This window comes from Platichthys flesus, chromosome 1, assembly GCF_949316205.1.
Source record: "Platichthys flesus chromosome 1, fPlaFle2.1, whole genome shotgun sequence".
In the NCBI taxonomy this organism is placed as follows: Eukaryota; Metazoa; Chordata; class Actinopteri; order Pleuronectiformes; family Pleuronectidae; genus Platichthys; species Platichthys flesus.
In genome coordinates, this window is record NC_084945.1 from 19,579,870 (window position 1) to 19,595,075 (window position 15,206).

Here is a 15,206-nt window from a genome sequence, read left to right on the forward strand (position 1 = left end):
CTCTCCTTGTTGTCTCGTTGGTCAGACCTGAAGAGGAATGAGTACACACCAGACAAGGTGACGTTCCCACAAGAAGACCCCCCCAACCCGGGGGCTGGCGCCAAGGAGTCCCACCAATCAATGAGGTTGATGCTCTGATGAGCTCAGGGTGAGAGAGAGAGGATGAGAACGCTCAAGCGGCCGCACTGTTCGGATTTCGACTTGAGTCGAAGCCAAGGAGGAGAAACGTGCATCCAACCAACTGGAAGAACCACACCTGGGTTTCCATGAAAACCAGTGCATGCAGACTGTGTCATGTTTTTGTTATTCCCACCGAAATGCTGTGTCACACACAATTCAAGCATTGCAACCTTTGTTTTGTAGCACATACACACAGGGGAATATTGTGTACACATTTACACATATAAATATATATATATATAATATAAAAACTGGATATATCGACAGGTACAATATCATTGCAGAAGATTTATTATTTATTATGTTTGAGAAGTTGCTGTGTTTTAAAGAAAAGGAGAAAAAATGAAATTAACAAATCAAGTGCATTGCGCTTCCGTTACAGCAGCTTCAGAGAGGACGGCCTGCTGACACTCAGTCACTGCAGGTAGTTTGCCATCAGATCATTTTTATAAATGTGTAAAGACTTGTATCACAGATTTTTGTCAATTACTTAATGAAAATATACATGAATTTGAAAATCTTGTAAAATATGGGCAGATTGCAATGCAACTTTTACAGAACATTGTATGTAATTTTATTGTATTGAAAGTGTGTCCACCAAAATATTACTGATAGTTTTTATTGTTACAAAGGTACTACTGCTATATCTTTGTCATCAACTATTGTATGAGCAATCTAGTGTATCTTATAGATACTGTTATCTGGCATGAGCTGAACAGATTCAAATATTTTATTCAGGGGAACTGTCAAACGTAAGGGTATTACTGTATACATTTTGTACTGGATATCATTTTAAACAAATAAAATGGAATAAAAAAAGAAGCTGTAGCAATATGTCCTGTCTTATAATAATTCTGTAACAACATGCGACTTAGAAACACGAAGTCCTGAACATTTGCTGCTTCTCAGATGTGAGGACGGATTTGGATCACGTGTGTCCTGAAGGAGACAGTGGGTCTGGTGTTTGATCAGCGCTCTCACATTCCTCTGCTCATGTGCCTCTAACCAAACTGCTCACCTGTGGAATAATGTGACTCACTCAGTAAGACTTTATTGTCAGCTGCAGTGGAAAGGTGGATCCCCTCATCGTTGTTGTTGTGGAAGTTTTGTGGAAGCTGGTGAAAGAAGAACTCAGGCAGCAGCTGATGTCTTGGGCAGAAAGGTTTTAATGTGGACTTGATGCATCAAGGAGACCAGAGGGTGGAACAATATACAAACGCTAACAGAGTAACATGAGAAGATGCCTCCCATAGCACCCAAGTTAATCTCTCTACTTGCATCACCCGTTCTAACAGCACATCCATGAATAGCTAGAATTAAGTTACATGTAGGAGTTTGCATGCTATTGGATAGTTAAATCTAAAGTGTGCATTCTTAGATCACATGGTGTCCTTACGTCTTGCCTCTGATGGAATATGCAAAAGAGTTAGAGTTGGTGTCTTTCTATCTCGGGCATCTGAGTTAGATGTGAAAGTCGCTAAGCATAGACACAACACTGTGCTGTTGGTCGGCCCTTCACCTATAACCTGACCTTTGATCCTGCTAAGAGAGAACTGAGTATCTGTGGCATTAGACAGGCATTATTCTTCTGTACAGATATAATAAACTATACATTATTTATAGTGGCATATACAGTAATGTGGGAAGATGATCAAAAACTCCTTTAATATGAACACTGGCTTGATTTTTGCATCATCTTGTTTTAGGCTTAGATCAAATAAAACAGTCAACAGCAGAGGAACAGGGTGTAACTGTGCTGACAAGGAAACAGCAGTGTGGAGACAGTGAGTTCACGTTGGTTCACGCTGTTGGCACCAGACCGACTGGTTTCCCCACTGGGTGTGGTGTATAAAATAGAGAAGCACAACCTCCACAGTACTTGTTGTGCAGCTCAATCTTTGAATGAGCCTTTGCTGCTCTTCGGCAAGAAAAAATCCCAAGGCCATGAATCAGGTCCAAATTGAATACTGGTAAGTTTTTTTTTTATTTCATCCATTCCAGTTTGCAGATTTTCAGTTAGACTGCAATGAATTTCATTCTGAGACAAATGGGTCTAAGTTAAAAAGTGTTTTTTAAATCAAATTATTTTGTGATTATGTTACAGAGGTGACCACTGACGTCCTTGTGCTTATTTACACCTTCTGCTAGACAAGAAATAATCATCTCTGCATAAAAACAATTTCAGATTTCTGCATCAAGGTTCTAAGGTTTCCAGATTTTTAGATCCATGAGCCAAATGGTCGGATTATTGAGGTGTTTTTCCTTCCTGTTGTTTTTGAAAACAAATGGACAAAATAGAAACTTTAAGGATCACAACAATGGAAATTAGATTTAAATAAAATATGCAATCATCAATCAATCATATTAAGTGTCATAATATTGTAATTTGAAAATAAATACAAGAACGATAAAGAGATAAACAATGATCCAAATTAATTTCTCTACAAAATAAAGTTGATCACAGCCATATGGGTGCATTGTTGTGTCGTTTGTGCATTAACGAGACTGGGAATGTTTCAGAAGATGAGCAACAAAACTTGGCTCCCTGTTTGTGGAATTTCCTGATAAAAAATATTTTGCTTTGATAATAAAGGAGAAGTCGTTCATGTGGTGAAATCCTCCTCAACACTGTGTCATACATTCATAAAACAGGTTTTTAATGGTTTCTTCTTCAGTCTGAGAGAATTCACATTTTTTATTAAAATCCAATCATCTTGACATTTATGTTTGGTGAGATAAATATCATGCACTTTTTTGTTGCGTACGTCTTTATTTTTGGGGGGAATAACAATAAGGCCTGTTGACATTCCCTTTGTGTTTGTGTGTCAGTGCGGGATGAGGTTACTCGTCCCGCTACAGGGCGCTGGAAGGAGCCCTCCGGCAGGTCCCTGGTGTGTCGGTGACGGGATTCAAGGGGAGACCAAGTGAGCTGCTCTTTGTTTGCTCTGGAGGCCCAGTTCAGCCAAGAGATTTAAAAATGTCTAAAGTACCAAAAACAACACTCTTTACAAAAGGTCAACCATAACCATGGCAAAAGGTCATATGTGCATTTCTAACTTTGTTCTTGGTGTTGTTTTGTAAAGTATTGTGTTACTGTTCTTTTGGCAGTGGTGTAACTGCTTTCTCAAATATGGAGACAGGAATAATTTGTAAATTTGTTTGCATAATTGTGCATCCATACTGCGAACCAAAACCACTACCTTTTGACTACATGGCCTATTTCAACATTTCGACTCACCATAAGTCATTCAATTTTTTGTCTTAATCACTTTTAATCCTTATTTGTGGCAGAGATGATCTTCCACAGTCAGACACTATAAGTTCCTGTAATGTCTAAGTTAGTTTACTTTCTCTAACGGTTCATATGCAAAGTGGTGTCACTCAGCCAAAAAACAGAGAGCCACATTGTGTAGTTTTCACTCCTCACATATCAGAGTCAAAACCTTCTACATGTTTTTATCAAACATAAATGTACAACTATTTTTCAAGTGCGTTTGGAACTGTCTTCTTTTGTCGTGATTGAACACAAACTCTACAGCAGGTATTGGGCTGCAGACTATATCCACAAGAGGGAGCTGTTCAGCTGTTCTACACACACACACACACACACACACGCACACACACAAAAACACACACACATGCAACCGAATATACAGCAAAATGTTACTCTGAACGTTTCAAACGCTTGGACGAAGACTTTCAAACTTGAATAAAGAATATTTAAATATTCATACCCAACCTATTTTCCTCATGAAGTTTCCATTTGGAGTTTCTTGACTTGTGAGCATTATCACAGATTATAAAAATAATTGCACACCCCATGTTACTGCTTCATATTGAACTGATGATGATGTATTTTCCCCCACAGACAGTTTTGAGGTTGTACTGAACGGTCAGACGATCTACTCCAAGCTGAAAACACACTCATTTCCTGAGAGTGCACAGGTCAGTGAGTTAAATTTCAACTTTTTTATGAGGGACCTTTTTTTGCACCACGGCATAAAAATAACATTGATCTTATTTTTACTGGACTGATGGGAAATTGTTTATAAAAAATGCCATTGATGTCATTTTATTAAAGGGATCAAGTGAACGTGAAAATAAAGTCCTGATATAGAGTTGTGTCAACATAACATTTGGATCTCATGGACCAATGAGATTCAAAGAGCCTGGAGACATAGGACAGAACATTCCATGAGACTTATCATGTCACAACATTGCAGCAAGAAGTCAAAACACGACCACTCATCTATCCAATCAGTACTCAATTGTAAAATTCATTCATGTATTTTTTAAGTTCAATAATCAAAATAAGATACATTTAAATGAAACTATTATTGTTTGTTTGCTTCAGTTTTTATAAACACCTCTTTAATATGAACATGATTCACTTAACTTTTATAATTCCTCCTACTGTTCCTTAAAATATAAATTAATGAAATGGTGTAATTTAGTCAATTTATTTAAATATTAACAAATTAAATTAAATGTTTTATTACTATTTCTGTGACACTCCTCCATACATTTTACTTCATGGGACATGAATGAGAAAAGAGGATTGAAAGAACTAAATTGAAATTTGTATTTTCTGACCAGGTGGTAGCGATGGTGAAGAAGATTATCCAGGAAAAGTAAAGCCTCAGAGGATCCAATAAGATCTGTATTCACACTGCAAGAGAACCACATGGTTTGTCTTCTGCGGTTCAGAGCTCAGTCTCATCACGTCTGCTTAACAGAAGATCACAATTCAGTCAAACATCAAAACGTCATTCAGCTTAACTGTGGACCATGATCAACCGAGAAGATGAGCCCATGGGTTCTCTTCATGGTGAATACCGACACGGACCAGGAGATGATGGGAGCCACACTGAGGAGCCGGGCACTGACTTCTGTTTATGACTGTATACACTGAAAACACGTGGTGTGTACATGATGCAGGGCCAGAAGCTTTTCAGTCGACAGGAGCCTGAGGATGTGCTCTCATCGTGTCTGTCTCTACTCACACGTAACATTTCTTTAGCTGTCTCAATCAAACACACATATTCCATCATCCATTTTTTCTGTTCATATAAATCTAAAGTCTCCGAGCTGATGATCCGATTAAAAGAAAAGTTTGACATTTTTAGAAAAATTTGTTTTTGCCTTCTCGTCGCAACATGAGAAGGTTGATTCCACTGTCATTTCTTGAATTTAAAGCCAATGTTTACTTCCATTTATCTAAAGCTCACAAACATGTTGCATCCTATTTTTTAAAATGACAATTTGCCGTTTCAGTGGGGGCATTTCTTGACCAACACTCAATAAGCCTCCTGCACATTGGTTCATAGTTTTACATTTAGCTTTTTGCATGGATTAAACATACAAGATACAACATGTTATTTAGCATGGACAAAGTCAGGGTAGCTGTTTCCCTTTGTTTCCAGTCTTTATGCTAAGCTAAGCTAAACAGTCTCTACATAGTATTTATTTCACATGACAGTGGTGACCTCTCATCTTGCTAACTCTTGGGAAGAAAGAAAAGAGTATTCAAGAACATTTTTCAAACATTTTAATTTGTGTTATATTGCAAACAGGAAATGCTCTTCAAATTTCAGATTCTTAAATTATTTGGCATTTTTCATAACACCTTGAATCACTTAGACCGATCATCTGTGGACGTCTTTATTCCTTAGGAAGTTTTCATCTTAATGTACCTTGCATATTTTCCTTTGATGGGACAGCTACTGCAAATGTTCTGCCTTCTCTGTAACTGATGAATATTCAATCAATGACAAATGATTTAATTGTAATTTCAAACACTGTGATGCTGGAACTCAGGCGGAGCTGGAACTGTTCTAGGCTCTACAATGCAATACAATATAAAACGTTTACTTCACAAAAGTATCAAACGTCATCTGGGCAAAAATGCACCGCATATTCTAAATGGAATATATTAATTAAAATAATCCAAATTCAGCAAAAAGGATAGGTATTTTACAATTTCACTTTAAAATGTTACTTTAGTTAAAGAAAATATTTCTTTAGTTAACTTTATCCTCAACAACTCTACTTCCAGCATCCTTGAAACATATCACATATCAAACAGTTTCTAAATAATAAATCATCACTTTCAACAACAATTCATAAAATTTTCAACAAATGCAATAAAATACTATGGATTCATTTCTGATCTCCTCGTTTTTTTTACACAGCTTAGATAGCAGTGCTGCAGTGTCCTTAGTATAATATTTCACTCTGTGGTGAAAAGAGCTGACAGTGGTGGCCGTGTGCCTGACAGACCGATACCATCAATCACCTCGGCAGAGATCATCCAGCATCCAGGCCCAGTTATTAGGACAATATTTATTAAATAATATATTTGAGTATTGTTTTTTTTAACTAGACCTAATCCTGCTGGAACACAAATTCCTCTTCAAATTTGGCAGCATTTTACCAAAATATTCACAGAATAGTTCCTATTCATCCTTAACAACTCAAGGAAGAATGTGAAAAAATCCTGTAAAATGTCTCAGCCACATAGTTGAACATTTCCACAAAGTATCCCAGCAATTTATCTTAAATAATCAAAGAAATTGACCACATTTTCTGTAAACTGTCAAAAAAAAAATCCTAAAGTCACCAGACATTCTTACAAATCTTGTTGGGAAAATTTACCAGACATTCACAATTTAATTTGGTCAAATGTTCGCAACTATTGGGTTATTTATAGCCCTGTGCTGTGCACATCCACGCTAGCTGGTGGAAGGTGAGTACACACTGGAATTGTTGTAAGTCTATCACAGGGATAACACATACACACAAACAAATATTCAAACCATAAAAACAACAATAATCTCCACTGTGAAGTAATCTGATGGCGTGATAGATGTCTGGACCAGATGCATGAGGTGTAGAGAGTTTAACCTGTACTTTCCTGTGGTGCAACAGAAACACTTCAGATGTAAGACAAACAAAATTTCTGGTCGTGAAAAATCCATGTGCATTTTCAGCTACCCAGATCCCTGAGCAGCAGCAGCATGCCCTGCATATCCTATATTGAAGGGTAGAGCTGATGATATTTTGCAGTTTTGTATCCGTAACATCTCCCATGAATAGAACAAAACCAACTTGTCCCTCAGTGGAGCACAAAGGCGACATCTGCCATGGCCCAACAATCCTGCATGATTGTTTTGTTCGTAGAAACATAAAAGAATAAAGATCAGATAACTTGATATATAGAAGTGTTTATTCATATCAAAACATATTTAGAGAAAGGGAAAAATATCCTGGAGCCACCACCCAGAATTCAATGGGTTATTTCTAATGCCTCCACTGAAAATCAGTTAATGTGTAATCCACCTGACAAACAAACCAACAATGAGACACAGGTGAAAACATCACTTCCTTCAAGAAGAGCTTCATTTGAGGAAATGGGCAAATTACATCTTTAAACAGATGTGCAACATGGTTGTTGGTTTTTCACATTAATCTATATATAAGCAAATAGGTATTTGTTGGCATCTACTGTTTCCACGTGTGGCTCAGAACACATTTGATAATCTAGTTTATAATCATGTCAAACAGAAGAAGTGAGCATGAGATGAAGTCAACATAAACCACAAAGCTGTTTATCATATTGTTCCTCATAGTAAAGGTTAATGGGGCTCTGTGGCACAGAGGAATAAGGTCGATCAGGCTTTGTATACAGACAATACTTGTTAAAAAGGTCAGTTCATTGTTGGCTTTGAACTTTTCAAGGGACAATCAAATGAAAAGCTCTAAACATAGGGCCTCTATGCTCTGAGTGTTGAGTTTTATAGCAGTCACATGAGCCACCATCCATCCATGTTATCTCGGCATCACATAATCCACAAGATAAACAGATAATGATAATAACAGGAGATTTGTCTGCAAACACAATCAACAGGAAACACACACAGAGCCACATCAGACGCTGTCATGGTTCTCTTGTTTCACAAACAGCTCCAACCACATTAGATGTTGTTACAGTGATGAGGAAATACTAGACTGGGGAGAATGTGTGAACCGTGTTTTTGTGGGTTGGTGCTGTGAGAAAATGATCAGTTTTTACTTTCAAAGAAAAGGTTACATCAAAATGTTGATTCATTTATAATTTAATCAATTAAATAACTAACTTAGGCATAATTTAAAAACCTGTTTGCAAGAAATCGTCTGCAGCGTCTGGTTCATGTGTCTGTGTAAACGATTGTGTGTCATGTTAGAGATAGTGATACAAGTTGTGTGTGCATGCGCTTATATGTTGTGTAAACAGATGGTAGAGCAAAGGAAGCCAATGTAATATAAAAGCATACATGTATGTTTATTTAAATATGCACTAAGAATTTACTGAAGTAAAAAGCCAAGTCACAAATTGATTCACTTAAGCCATATCAAACTTAAAGTTATATTTAAACTGTCGTAATTTGTTAAAAAAAATAATTGGGGTGTAAAGTAAATAATGCAATTGTGTTTACAAAGTTGTTTTCTAAGCACATTTGTTTGAGTAAAGGTTTTATTTCATCGCTACTACTTGCACCAGCAGCTCCAGAGAATACAGCTCCTGTTGTGTAACTGGAACACTGTGATAGTCAGACGGCAGAGCATATTTTATTTATGACAATATGTCTGCGTGTGAGCAGAGGAATAATTCATCTCCTGACCTGCTGTGAAGAAATTTAAGTGGTGATGGTAATATCATGGTGCTGCAGTGAAACAGAGCACTCTCAGACTGCAAGATTTATATTTTTATTACAAAGACAGTGACAAATAAATAGAACAAAACGATGTAAAAATATAATGTTTAAGAGATCTGGGGGAGGAAATGCCATTTGTTCTAATAGCAATATGTTTGAAGTCAGATTGGTCCCTGGTTTGGTAGATTGATATGAGAAACAGTTCACAACATATCATAGCACCGTGGTGTGTGTGTGGTCGTCAGCACTGCATCAGCTCTACTGGCTTATAATTCAGACATTTCACATGAATGTAGGACAGACTTTAACGATGAAACAACTGAATTAGCTGTGGATCGGTTAGAAAAGGGCCACTGCTTGACAGTTTCATTTCATATAAATATAATATATTAATTTATACATTGTACACTAGAATGGTTCTATACCACATACACGACTCAGGTAAACAAGTGAATCAAGGCAGCTGACAATTTTTGAAATCAAAACCTGTGGGGAAGTTGAAATGAAACGATATTATTTGAGCTGCTTTCACAGTTGAAAATACAAACCTTGAGAGCAAGATGGTTCTGTGTAGAAATCTGTGCTTTAGAAATGAACCTGTCGAAAACATGAGAACTGATGTCACTCACTCCAAAATTCATGAAGGCATTAAAGATCTTTTGTTTTTTACAATCTTAAGGAGCGAGTGACCAAATGTCAGTATTAATGTGAGAGTGTGGGGGGGGGGGGCAAGTATGTGCAAACATTCAGTTGGTGACTTGCGATCAAAACCCTGAATTTACTACAGATTGAGCCCTGCATTGAGGTTGAAATTCAAATATCTACTTAATTGTGCCAAATGAAATGAAAACACGGACGAGGACACATTAAGGACGTAGAAGTCTGAAGTCTAGCGCACCAGGAGCAGGGTGAGTCCAGCGAGGCCCAAGCTGGCCGCAGCAAACAGAGCCGTCTTCAGAGACAAGTCCGGGCCCACCTCTCTGGAGCTGACGGCGAACTTACAGAACCCACCCTGCAGGAGAAAACAACAAATTATTTAGAGAGCATGCTACTTTGTTTACTAAAAGGAGAAAATATTAAATTCTGTTTTCCTCAAAATATGTTTTTGAATAAAAGCAAGCATCAGCTGCCAAAGTGTCAACAGAGGTTTTGCTGACAGGTGCAGTAGATTAAACAATATATTCATGTTTTCACTGAAACCACACGTTGGTCCTGTGAGTGCACCTGCTCTCGGCTTGTTTTTGTGCTCAGACAATGATAACTTTCAGTATGGCCCCTGCAAATTTCAACAGACTGAAGCTTTGACTGTCACTACAAAGTCCAGCTGGCTGAGCTGGTTACGTGTCTGTTGAAACCAGCTGCCAGCTGGAGAAAGGAGGGGCATTGTGTGTGTGTGTGTGTGTGTGTGTGTGTGTGTGTGTCTGGGAGCGGGAGCGGGAGCGGGACAGGGCGAGCTCATTCACAAAAGCAGACACTCAATGGTGGAGTGTTAATTTTGGCCTCCGAGTCCAACTAGCCCTTTACTTTATTCCAGTAAATAAGTCAGTCTGATCTCCAGTACCTGAACAGACCTACAGTCCAATACTGCCTGAGAACCCTGCTTTGAGCCAACAGTAATCTGGTAATCTGAAGCCCAGCATTGGATGATTGTGGCTCTGAATTAACACAGTGGAGCTCTGTCTCATTGTGGCACACATTCCTGAGGGTCAGGTCTACAGCTTCTCTTCAGCTCTGATAGTCACTGAAGCAATGTGAGACTTCTGAAGCCCTCTATACTCACACACACACACAAACTCAAGCAGGAAGCAACAAGATTGTATCACACCAAGTGGTTTCTAATACCAGCTTGTAGTTTAAAATCATAACTGTCAACCGTTGCTGGGATATTATCTTATACGCTTCTATTTCAAACTGGACTTATTGCCTGAAACTGCAATTAAAATGCTGTGCTAATCCACAGAGTTTGTGATGAGTCAATCCGCCCTGCACTGTCACCTGACGATGTGTTATTGGGACAAACATGTTGTGACATACCCATCCATCATTCTCCAGCAGCCAGTCTTTCTTCTCCTCTCCCAGGTAATCAGCTATGGTCTCTGCCAGTCCCCTGCAGATCCCGGGCCACTGTCCCAGTTCCTGCTTCAACCCCTGTCCGGGGTCCGGCCCCGGCTTAGCGCCCTTCTGCTCCAGCAGCTGTCTGGCCAGCACCCCTGTAAAGGTGAAAATGGAGACAACCCTCCCCCAGTTCAAGTGTCCGTCTCCCACCATCTCCTCCATCACCCTCCTGAGGCTGGAGCAGGGGTCCGGCCCGTGCTGCCTCAGGAAGTCCTGAGCGAGGGAGTGGAAGCGAGCCTCGTGCTGCCTCTCGATGTCCTGGGCCAGGCGTCTCATGGCAGCGGCTGACTCGCTGGGAGGTGGGGGGGCTGGTCGTGGGCCTGTGCAGCAGAGGGACAGGTAGTCCTCCGCCAGAGCCAGGGTCTCTTTCCACAGCCCACATGACATTTTCTACCATGGGGGAGAGAAAAAAAAAAAGAGACATTTAATTTATTATTAAAATGGCAGACTTTAAAATAAAAGCCTGTGAGGAGCAGTGCACGTGGTTTATTTGTGGCAACAACAAACAAGTATTTCTATGTGTTTGATATTTAAGACAACTGGGACAAATCCTAATGTGCAGACAGGATGAACTCTTCTTTTTTCCTCATTTCTTAAAATTCAAATAAATGTCAAATCAACATGGAAGCAGAACGGAGCCGTTCATTAGCTCATCACCTCGAGAAGTCCAACTTAGCTCTGTCTTTTGTCTCCGTTCGGAAGCACTCAGCACATCCTGTGGTTATCTACATGGTCACTGTCACCGTTAGCATTAGCATCCCTTTCATATGCATTATGTTAACGGGCTCCAACTACAACAGTTTGTCCAGTAACATACAACTCGTCCCTACAAGCTGGTGGTAAAGACTCGTTTCTGTATCGACGGCTCGTGATCCATGTTCCCAGCTCGTGTTCGGCTCAACAGCTGGACGAGGATTCTTCATCCGGATGTTTTAACTTAGGAGAGCTAATAGCATCGCTAGCCCGGGGAACCACAGAGACGTCGCTTGTCTGAGCGTTAGCTAAACGACGCTAGAGGCGAAACACAGCTTTGTTAGCTCAACGACGCGACGAGCGGACATGGAGGCCTCGGTGGATTGAATTCAGGCCCAGTGTGAGGGGCTGGACGTGCGGGTGAGGGACCGGCTTCTCCTCCTCCTCTGCCCGGGCGGAGAGCGTCGATCTGTCACCAGAGTAATGGAGGACACAAAGGACCACACTCACACAGGCTGCGGGGAAACGGCTCCGCTACCACCGCCTCGTCTCCGCCTTGGAGCTCCTCCACACCCCGCGGCACTAACACCTCTGTTGTGGGTTTACACACGTCTACAGTTCGATTCCACAGTTATTGTGTCACGTAAAGGAAAGAAAGAACTCACCCTCCCAGCGATATCAGACTGCTCTCTGCACAGACGGCGGAAGGAGAACCTCGGATCTCTCACAGCTTCCCCTCGGCCGCTTATAGCGAGGCTCCGCCCCCGCAGAAACACGCACGAGTCCCGTTATTCACGGATGAGAAAACAAAGAGGAATCAGATTCAAACGTAGAAATTCTCAAAGAGTTGCCTAATGAGATCATCAAAATGATGAGATGGTCAATTGAACTCGTCAAATCATCAGTTCAAATGTTTGAATCATGAGAAATAAGGTCAAATCATGAGAAAAGGTTTGAAGTGATGAGTTAAAATATCTTAATCATAAGATGTATGATGTATCAGGTGGTAAGGTAAAAATCATGAGAATTAAGGTCAAAATCCTGAGCTAAGAGGTAAACATTATGAGAAATAAGGTTTAAAAATGAGAAAATCAGTTGCAATCATGACATAGTGAATCACAAGAATGCGATTAAAAGCATAAATCATGAGATTTTTTATCCAAATTCAGATACAAAATCATAATCATGACGATTAATCTCTCAATCATGACATCAGAAGTCACAATTATGAGATAGTAAGTACGATTTGGAGAATCGCTCTGACGAAACAAGCTAAATCTAGTCTTTATTTTACTATGTTGTTCCAATCCAAATGGTCACCTGGTCAAATTATAGAATCATGGGATAAACTCACAGTAAATATAGTTACAATGAAATAATACTATGAGCGCTGGAGTGGTTTCACAGTTTGGTTTCAGTCACCACCAAACTGTTTCAATGTGAGTCTCAGTCTGTGCACTGTACACAAGGGGAAGTGAAAATATAATGATGATGTAGTTCCATGATGTATCAGGTGATATTTACGGAGTATACCTTCTGCCGGTTCATTTATCAAAGGGACAGAACCCTTTCCAGTAAACCTTTGTGGTGAAAGTAAATAAGAAAGTCCACAAATAGCCCGATACTTCATTTTTGATCTGAGTTGCGAGAAAACAGATTTGGTCATCTGAAGCAGAAACTTCCCTTGGTTTCAGAGGAACTCAGAAGATTAAGTTTAAAATGCTGCTCAAACACTGAGGGCGTTTTGTGCTACAATGATGTGATCAAACAACAACAACGAAATAATAATTAAATTTATGTAATTAAAAATAAAGAAAAACATGTAAAATATATACAAAATTTGACAATTTTTTTTAGTAGAAAAACAATTAAATAGATAAAATAAAACAAAACACTGTTACGTCTGTCTGTCCGTATTATTATTTCATTTTATTATGAACTATCATTCGATTTACATAACAGCGTGATTTGCAATTTGTAGCGTGGACCGTAGTGAGCAATTAGTAGGAAAGAGTCAACGTGCAATGCATGTAACGGCTGAGACGTGCGCTTGGTCATTGATCGCTCTCTCCACCGACCGCAGCAGGACTCAAAATGCCTGCGCTCGGGCCCATTAGTGCTACAACCGAGCCCTAGTTTACATTATATCTTTAAATATAACCAAACAGGAGGAGTCAGACCGTCCTGATTCACTTTCACTTTGACACACCGAAATCCCCCCTGGTTGCAAGCTGTGTCACTGATAAGGATCTGCCAGTAACATTACAAACCACAGAAACACCTCAGTGTGCTGAAGGGACTTTCACAACAGTAAACTCTAGGTTCACTGCTCCAGCCAGGTAATATGCCAGGATGAACAAATCACAGAGACACAGTCTGTCTCTGTTTCTCGGCTGCACAGAAGAGGACACATGCTCATTTCCGCCATTGGGACAGAATCTAGGTCAAGCTCAATGCTGGGAGTGTGACGTTGAACAATCAGAATGACACTCTGAACATCCTGTGGTATTGTGTTTTCAGTTCCTCATGGCTGATCAGTCAGCTAAATAAACTCTGAGAAGGTTTACTACATGAGTTCATTCCTGCTGGATGACTAACGAAATCAGTGAAGCTCTGATACTGTGAATCTCCTTGGTGAAAAAGCCTCAACCAGTAGAGATGCAAAGATCAATGTGTGGAAAAACCCATTTATCTATTAAAAAGGCCTACAGCAGCAGAGTTGGAGGAGAAAGTCAGTAAGTTAACATTAACATTACTAGTCAAATTCACAAGACCACATTATCAGACATTAATTTCCTGAATGGACGCTTCATTGCTGAAATGCAGATTGATTAAACTCTTATATATATATTATATCTATTCATCTGTAACAGGGACAGAATGCTGCTGGTAGCAGAATAAAGACATCTGAAAAACAGATTGGACATAAGATATGTTTCTAACTATGACTGAACCTCAGCGGTTTTACTGATTTGCAGTTAAAAAAGCACAAAGGTTAAAACTGAGGCTAAATTACCATATGTCTATTTTACATTTAAAACCTTTCTGAGCAGCATTTCAAGACCACACTTGATCTGGTAAATTTGGATGTAGTAGCTGAAATGCTCTTAAAACAAGAGTTGCTCTTAAATTGCAGCTGCTCTGGAATCATGCTCACGCAGAAGAATACGATAATCTTCAACATGATATAATAACAACGTGTATTCAAACACACCACAGACAATGATCATAGACAAGAGTCTCAGGTGCCTCAAGCTTCAAACTGGTTCTCTTTACAGTTAATGCATTGAGCAGGGGAACTGACTCCGTGTCATAAAGACAGACTGTCGGTTCTTATTCTGAGCTGATCTGAAGCCGCCATGTGAAAGATCTAAATAACAGAGATCACTGTTTGTCCTCACATTGATCATAATGGTAGTAAAGTTAGTGAAAACAGGCTCTGTTGAAACTAATGTCTACTCAGGATTGTGATCTTCTGCTGCAAGTGAGCAGGTACTTTTCACAGAGTTACCACGGTAACTGACT

The 15,206-nt window shown here is 39.5% G+C and overlaps 2 protein-coding genes and 1 long non-coding RNA gene across 3 annotated transcripts in view; 2 read left to right on the forward strand and 1 right to left on the reverse strand.

The window, feature by feature from the left end:
• Positions 1–1,014, forward strand: part of trpm7 (transient receptor potential cation channel, subfamily M, member 7) — a gene marked incomplete in the record, with an annotated part of 28,184 nt that extends 27,170 nt beyond the window's left edge. Inside the window, 1 exon segment of the mRNA XM_062388348.1 lies at positions 26–1,014. Coding sequence (XP_062244332.1) covers positions 26–138 — 113 coding nt within the window.
• A 982-nt stretch (positions 1,015–1,996) lies between these two features.
• LOC133954072 (uncharacterized) lies at positions 1,997–6,342 on the forward strand. Its single transcript, XR_009920741.1, has 4 exons — positions 1,997–2,150; positions 3,010–3,104; positions 4,049–4,125; positions 4,777–6,342. It is a non-coding gene; the product is annotated as an uncharacterized LOC133954072 (long non-coding RNA).
• A 2,567-nt stretch (positions 6,343–8,909) lies between these two features.
• On the reverse strand, positions 8,910–12,491 carry bcl2l10 (BCL2 like 10). The gene is made up of 3 exons (XM_062388371.1): positions 12,347–12,491; positions 10,908–11,378; positions 8,910–9,885 (listed from the first exon to the last, which is right to left on the reverse strand). Exons 2-3 carry the CDS (start codon positions 11,373–11,375, stop codon positions 9,763–9,765), a joined length of 591 nt encoding a protein of 196 aa, XP_062244355.1. The 5' UTR covers positions 11,376–11,378; positions 12,347–12,491; the 3' UTR covers positions 8,910–9,762.
• Between the last annotated feature and the right edge of the window lie 2,715 nt (positions 12,492–15,206).